The sequence below is a fragment of the Pantherophis guttatus genome, chromosome 2, assembly GCF_059756535.1.
Source record: "Pantherophis guttatus breed Tessera chromosome 2, ASM5975653v1, whole genome shotgun sequence".
Taxonomy (NCBI): domain Eukaryota; kingdom Metazoa; phylum Chordata; class Lepidosauria; order Squamata; family Colubridae; genus Pantherophis; species Pantherophis guttatus.
The window spans coordinates 1,041,820-1,049,617 of NC_142064.1; the positions used below are offsets into that span (position 1 = coordinate 1,041,820).

A 7,798-nucleotide genomic window follows, 5' to 3' on the forward strand; every position below is an offset into this window, starting at 1 on the left:
CGCTGAACCCGTTGCAAGCAGCAGGGGCATGCCCCACCGGTATCCCTACGCCCTCTGCTCCCTCCACTACCACTCCTCCCAACCACCACGGAGATAGAATGACCCTCACTCCACCATACCCCAACCCCCCCCTCCCCACACACCCCGCTGCCACCATCTGACAGGCTGATCTGTAGGGACCCCCCAGTGCGGTCTTAAAACAACCCCCCCAGAACCCCTTAAAATTTTAGCTAAAAACATGGTTAAAAAGCCCCTCAACCCTCTCTTTGCAATATGCCACCTCTTGGGATTCCAAAGCCCATCATCAAGGTAGGCCCTCGATAGTGTGGAGGGTCAGGCCTACGAGAGGGGGGAGTCTTGCAATGCAAGAAGGTCGGCTGCTGTATACATCCAATAAGCATGGATGGGAGGTAAGATCTGGCTGGGGGTTCAACAAGTAGTCTAAAAGTACTGGAGCAAAATAGATCTCAATGCCGGTAGGCTGGACTCCACTGCCCTCTCACGGCAGTGGGAGGAGTCCCGTGCCATTTCGCCACAATCAGAGGGTAGGTATCCAAGCCACCCTCTCACGGTGGCTGGCCCAGCTGGAAATGGCGATGGAAATCAGACTTCCACCAACACTGCCACTTGTATATTAAAAAAAAAAACCTCCAAACCCCACTCCTCTCTAGCACTGATATTGCCTAGTTGGGTAAAGAAATGTCTGCAAGAAAACGGCCAAGCTGAGAGACCACCAAGGACCCTCACAGTTTAAGCGTGAGTTACAAACAGTCTCGTCTGTTGGTCAACGCTAAGCTGAGCAAGAGGGCGGGCAGGGAAGGTGCCAGCCCAAGCAAGGAGAATGCCCAGGGCAACACTAAAGGAGGAAGCAGGGATCCCTGGGCCACCACGCTGCCTATTGTTGAAGCCCCCGGCCCATTCCCAGGGCTGAAGTCAGAGCCAGAACTTGGAAGAGGAAGCTCCTGTTGCCTCCAGCCAACTAACTTTGCAATATCCCATTTGTTTCCCAACTATCTCAAACTCTCAAGACAGGAGAGAGAGAGGGGGTGGGGGAGAGAGGGAGAGAGAGAGAGAGAGGAGATGATTCCCTTGGAATCTGGATCCTTTCTTTTTACGACTGCAATGATGGTATTTACTAGAATCAACAATTAACTTTGAGTAAATAAGCACAGTAAATTATGGAAATGAGACATCGTCTTTGGCAGCTGCACTAAAGACCTGACAACTTTCTCAAGAGTAGCAAGTCCGTGCCAGGAAACCTCTTCACCCTCCCTCAGTCCTCAAACTGGCAGGAAGGAACTGGCCGGCTGCCAAGGGAAGGGAAAAGGGAAAACGAAAGGAGTTTGGACAGTATATAGGGAACTGCAGAGGGCAGGAGGAGCCAGTCCACCCTTCCTGACAGTCCTTGGAAGACCCAACCGTGACTTCTGCTCAGGATGATTCTGGCTCCACGCCTCGCCCTCTGTCTCCTGGCGGCTGGGCTCTGCATCTTCCAAGCCCAAGGTAGGTGATCATTCTCACCACTAGGCAGGGATCTTTCATTGTGCAGGCATCAGGCTACATCAGCCTTTCTCAATTTATTTATTTTAAAATTTGATTTATATGCCGCCCTTCTCCGGAGACTCAGGGCGGCTTACAATGCGTTAAGCAATAGCCTTCATACTTTTGTATATTTATACAAAGTCAGCTTATTGCCCCCACAAACTGGGTCCTCATTTCACCTACCTTAGAAAGGATGGAAGGCTGAGTCAACCTTGAGCCTTGGAGAGATTCGAACCAGCAGAAATTGCAGGCAGCTGAATGATAATAACAGGCTATTAGTCTGCTGTGCCACCAGGCTCTTAAAACCTTGGCATTGCTGGCTGGGAGATTCTGGGAGCTGAAGTCCACCCATCTCAATTGTGGTCATAAGTCGAGGACTACCTGTAGTCCTCATGCCTTCCGGAAGAATGGATGGAAAAAGTGATGGAGCTAGGGAAAAAAATGACAAAAGAGACTGCTTTAATTAGATATCAATGTTTGTTTCTGCTTGGAAAGGGGGCTGGACTAGAAGACCTCCAAAGTCTCTCTGAGCTCGTTCTGTTCTGTTCTGTTCTGTTCTGTTCTGTTCTGTTCTGTTCTGTTCTATAGTTGCCAAGGTTGAGAAACACTGACTTACTATCTTGAAAATTGTGCTAGATATGGAGCAGCTGAATTAGAAGGTACGGTTTGGACAGGAACTCTTGTGATTTGCTTCCCTCCAGAAGTTGTGGCTGCTCCATCTCTGGAGGTTTTCAGGAAGAGACTGGACAGCCATTTGTCCAGAATTGTATAGGGTCTCCTGCTCCAGCAGAGGGTTGGACTAGAAGATCTCCAAGGTCCCTTCCAACTCTTGTTATTCTGTATTCTGATTTGCCCTTTAATCTAGAACAGCTTCATTCCTAGAAGCAGAGCAGTCCAGATTTAACAGAGACCTTTTCAACCAAACTTTTGTGGTTTATGTTTGTTTGTTTGTTTGTTTGTTTGTTTGATTGATTGATTGATTGATTGATTTCTACAGCCGCCTGTCTCTGCTAACGACTCTGGGCTGCTTCCAATTCAAAAACATATATTACAAGTAAAATCTTAAAAACATCTTAATCAATTTGAAAACAGTAAAAACCATTAAATCAGCATTAAAGCATTTTGCAACATGTTGCCGCCATAAAGCAGATTCCCATCTTTTTGGCTGTGTTTCCATGGTCACCCTCAAACATCATTATGTCTCTTTTGCAAAGCTGTAAGGTTCAAGCCAGAGAACTGATCCAATGCAGATCTAAATGGTGATCTAAAAGCGAGATCTCCAAAATCCATGGCTGAAAAATTCCAGAGTCCTTTGCAAGCTATCTGCTCTCCCCCGACTGCCAAAAAGCTTTCTTCAGCCTGCCAATTGCTCTCCTTGCAGCAACATCTCACTGGAACAGGGCTCTCCAAACCGGGCAACTTTTAAGCCTTGTGGACTCCAGAATTCCTCAGCCAGCAGAGCCCATTCTGAAAGCTGAAGTCCACAAGTCTTAAAAGTTGCCAGGTTTGATGTTCTCTGCACTAGGAGGCCTCCGAGGTTGCTTCCAGCCCTGTGATTCTACGTTCTGTGGTCTCTTTTCTCTTCCAGGTATGGTTTCGCCTCAGGACTGTTGCGAATCGACCCGAGACACACCAATGTCTCTCAGCTGGTTGCCGATGTTCAAGGGTTATGAAATCCAGAGAACGGAGCGTGGGTGCTCCATCGGGGCCTTTGTGTGAGTACCCAAAAAACAGGGGAAAGGGAGTGGCTTGTTGGAAAGCCACAAGTCCTGGCAGGTGGGGTGTGGGGTTGGGAGGGCAGCCATGGGGCACCAGACATGGGGACAAAGTCATCTTTGCAGCTGAGGTCACGGTATCTGGGCTGGACTCCGGTTCCAGCTGCATTCACACAACACAGCTTTTTTGTTCGTATATTCATTTAATTTTAAAAAACTTATATAGATTTTTTAAAATTATTCGTTTCTTTTTAAAACTTATATTTCTTTAAACTTAACTTTATTTAAATTTATATTTTTTTAAACTTACATTTAAACTCCCGGGACTTATAAACCTCTTGCCAGAGGGGATCTACGTGGCTGACCATCGTTCAATTCAAATGCAATGTGAAACCTCGATCCATGCATAGGGATCTTTAAATTTAAAAATTCAGTTAGGACTCTCATCCCAGGTCTTGAATTAAGCCCTTTGCCTGGAACTGCAGCCTTGTGTCAACGGCATGAGCTGGGTTCAGACAACACACTGAGTTACAGTAAAGCTACAAATCCAGCTTGGTGTGTTGTGTGAATGGAGCCACTTGATCACAAAATGGGTGTTCTCTGTGAACACTTATTCCAGAAAATAAGACCTGCAGTTTTGGTCCACTGCTTCCTTCCGTGAATCTCGGATTCCGCCTGTCCCTGCCGGATGTTAGCTGCTGGCGTTCTCAATCTGTTCATTTGTTCTACGCAACACAGGCTGTTATAAGATAGTATTGAATCTGGTTTTAGAGTCTGGAGTTTTCTATTGAGAGAGCTTCCATCTTTGATTTCTTGATCCAATAAAGCCAGGCTGAAAGCTAAGTTTCTCATGTTTATGAAATTTGGGGAACAGGGGTATAGAATCCCAACAAAGGAGAACATTTAGAGCTCAGGGCTGAAATGAGGGGTCTCGGAACATCCTCAGTGATAGTCTTCTAGATGAATCTAGTTCTAGATGACTGGCACTGAGAATGTCACCTAGTTGGGTCACGAAATGTCTGCAAGGAAACAACCAAGCTCAGAGAGCCCCATGGACCTCACACTCCTCTTCCTCCTCCTCCTGGCAAATCCCATTCCCTTCTAAAACTGGTGATATTCCCTAGTCAGGTCATGAAACGTCTGTAAAAAAACAACCAAGCTTGAAATAGGATCAATGTTTGTTCTTGAATTATACTGTATGTATGAACAGGGAAAACCAAGTAAGAAATTTGAGGCAAGGTGTTGAGGTGATGGGCTAAAAATTGAGATAATGTTGGCTAGGTGGAAATCCCCAGGTTAATGTCTTCTATGAAATGGAACACCAGGAGATAAGGGCCAACAGAAGCAAACACCCATCATGTGGGTCAGCTATAGAGCCCATGGCCAGCACTGGTGGTGATGGGGGTCAGTTGAGATGGTTTGGAAAGAGCTACAACTGTTGTTTCACATCTCCTGCATTGCCCTTCCTGGATGCCGATCTTGGAGGTTCCTTGGTTTGTTAACCAGCTCATGCCAATGGGACTGGCCCGCCTCCCCCATGCCAGCAGAGTGGGCATACGGTGGACCTCATCAACCAAGGAATTTTGGCTGGTGGGCTCCAGGAGAAGGTCCTTCTCTGCCCTCTGGGTCATCCTACCCCCTGGGATGAGATTGACTCCCAGCCTTCTGATGTTGTGTAAAAGCCTGAAGAGCTGGCTCTGCCTGATGGGTTGGGGAACTTCATACTGGAGGGGGCTCACCAATTAAAAGGTAAACCCACCTCCCGCCACCCCCGTGTATCCAGCTTCTTCCTTTCCCATTTGATGTGAATGATTTTATTTGTTAATGATTTTGTCCGCTATGTTTCTATGATTGTTGATTGTAACCAGGGTAATCAGTTGCGAGATGGGTGGTAAATAGATTTCATAAATGAATAAATACCTAAATTAAACAAATAAACAAATGAATAGAGGAACATGAGGCCCAGAAGAAGGACCTGAAGCTCCTGGGGAGGAAGACTAGACCAGATGCAGCTGAAATGGGTGAGAGCTCTCTGGTCGGAAGCAGCAAAGCTATATCAGAGGGCCAGGAGGTGATCTGGGGGCCACACTTCAGAAAATAACACTGCTTGCATTCACACTGCTTGGATTCCTAGCTGGTTGTGATATTCCCAGCCCAGCCTTTACTGACTTGTGATGACCCTGATGGTTTTGCAGAGCCAAGATGGTAGACAAGGGGCCCCAAATGTTTTTCTATATTTTCTCCTGACTCAGGCTCATCACCGTGAAGAATCGCCAACTCTGCTACCCTCTTGGCTCTTCTGTGGCTATGAGATTTAAGAAGGCCCTGGATAAGAAGACACCCAGAAGCAAGGGGAAAATTTTTCTTAAAATGTAGGTGGTCTTATCTCCATCTCCACTTCCACCTCCACCTCTACTTCCATCTCCATCTCCATCATCTCCATCTCCACTTCCATCTCCACCTCCATCTCCACCTCCAACTCTATCATCTCCATCTCTACCTCCACCTCCACCTCCACCTCCATGTAACCCCGGGACACTGCAATGTTATAAATGTGAACCAGTTGTTAAGCATCCAAATGTACAGTAGATCACATGACCATGGGGATGCTACAACCATTGTAAGGATGAAAAAAGAATGCTGCCTCCCTCTAGAGTAGACCTAGCAATCCGGGCTGCCTTAATTTTCAGAAGGGGTCCTCCTGTCCCCGTTGATTCTGTAAGATGGTGGATGCTGATTTCTATAGTGGTCCTGGAGGCAGGAAGTCTTCCCTACTTCCAACCAGTTCTAGAAACCTCATTCCTCTGAAAGTGACCTCCTTGCTTCTCCCTCCTATGACAGGAAAAGATCTTCCTAAGACTGAATCCTTCCCAGGCTGAGCTCCGAAGGAGGCTGATCTCCAGCGAGCAGAAATCAAGATGGTTGGAATCTCAGCGTGGTTGCTTCTCTGCAGGGGTCCGTCTGCATGTGAGAAGGAACATTCATTATTCTCTCAGGTTCTGTCTGCATATTTGGCCTTGGAGCCCACCCCCACCGCTTTTCTCTGCAGGGATTTGGAGTGGAAATGTCCACCTGGAAGACGGGCTGCTCAGCCCAACCCGGTCTTCCCCTGCCACCAAGAGGTTCTCCAGATGTCCAGCTAGTCTTGAGTGCATCTTGGAGGCTCTTCTTAATGTGTCAGGGATTTCCCAGAACCCTAAGCAAGAGGAAGCCTTATGCACACCCTAAACCAGAGGTGTCCAACCTTGACAACTTTAAGGCCTATGGACTTCAGCTCCCAGAATTCCCCAGCCAGAACATCAGAATAGAATAGAATAGAATAGAATAGAATAGAATAGAATAGAATAGAATAGAATAGAATAGAATAGAATAGAATAGAATAGAATAGAATAGAATACTTTATTTGGCCAAATGTGATTAGATATACAAGTTTGTCCAGTGCAGAAGCTCTCAATTTTCATGCAGAACAGAGTAATAATAGTATAGTAATGATACCAGTAAGAGAAGGTAGTAGAAAAGATGAGGAGGATAGTAGTGATTCATGGGTAAATATCCGTAGACCTAAGACAGTGCTGTGAGAGTGAGGTGTTCAGCAGAGTGATGACATGAGGGGGAAAAACTATCTTTGTCTCTAATTGTTTTGGCACGCAATGCCCTATAGTGGCATCCCGAGGGGAGGAGCTGAAACAGTGGATGTCCAGGATGTGAGGGGTCTGTGGATATTTTCTCAGCCTCTTCCTGACCTGTGAAGTGTACAGATCCTCCATGGAAGGTTGGGGTTGTTTTTCCTGCAGTCCTAACTATCGGTTGGAGTCTCTGTCTGTCTTGTTGGGTTGCTGTGCCAAACAGTCTCCACAGGTTTTAAAGTTGGCAAGGTTGGGCAGCCCTGCCCTAGACCAAGGCTTGCCTCCCACCTGGGTTGGGCTTGGAAGACGATCAGTGGCCAGTTTACCTTCTTGAAAATGACAATTGCTGCACTTTGGCATTTAGTAAGAAAAAACGGTTGGGGGGAAGCAAACTCTAAAATCTTTCTTAATGCAGATCTTTGCAACATTATGCTATCAATAAAGAATGTATAAGTCATTTTTCTCGCTTGGCTGTTAATGTATAAAACACCTGTGCTGACACACACTTAATTAAAAATATGTTTTTAAGTAAAAACAGCTTGATTGTTTCATTCTTTCTCTTAACCACACAGACTTTTCCCAGGCAGCAGCCAAAGCTCTAAACCAAGGGCCACATAGCAGCACTTCCTGTTTGTTTAAAAAAAATTTTATGCTTTTTATTTAATAACAAGAGGAAGATAAAAAGAGCAAAACATAGAAATGGTACTGATGGTGATCTATGCAAAAAGAAGGGGAATAAAGAGCACATAAAAAGTGCTCTATCAGAAAAATTGAAAAAAACCCAAAACACCTCATAATATATGTCATTATAACAACAAACCATTACAATTCTCTCTGACTCTTTTTCTCTCTGTGTCTCTGTCTGTCTGTCTGTCTGTCTGTCTGTCTGTCTGTCTGTCTGTCTCTCTCTCTCTC

General features: G+C 45.9%; 1 protein-coding gene across 1 annotated transcript; it reads left to right on the forward strand.

Moving 5' to 3' along the window:
- Positions 1–1,379: 1,379 nt before the first annotated feature.
- LOC148115007 (uncharacterized) lies at positions 1,380–7,418 on the forward strand. The gene is made up of 4 exons (XM_087885024.1): positions 1,380–1,503; positions 3,131–3,257; positions 5,510–5,629; positions 6,099–7,418. Exons 1-4 carry the CDS (start codon positions 1,437–1,439, stop codon positions 6,112–6,114), a joined length of 330 nt encoding a protein of 109 aa, XP_087741150.1. The 5' UTR covers positions 1,380–1,436; the 3' UTR covers positions 6,115–7,418.
- The last annotated feature ends 380 nt before the right edge of the window (positions 7,419–7,798 follow it).

Bases quoted from the DNA above. Each gene is read 5' to 3' on its own strand.
- LOC148115007 (XM_087885024.1), top strand. From the start codon at position 1,437: ATGATTCTGGCTCCACGCCTCGCCCTCTGTCTCCTGGCGGCTGGGCTC. The intron at 1,504-3,130 runs GTAGGTGATCAT...TTTCTCTTCCAG, and splicing joins CTGCATCTTCCAAGCCCAAG to GTATGGTTTCGCCTCAGGAC. The intron at 3,258-5,509 runs GTGAGTACCCAA...CTCCTGACTCAG, and splicing joins TGCTCCATCGGGGCCTTTGT to GCTCATCACCGTGAAGAATC.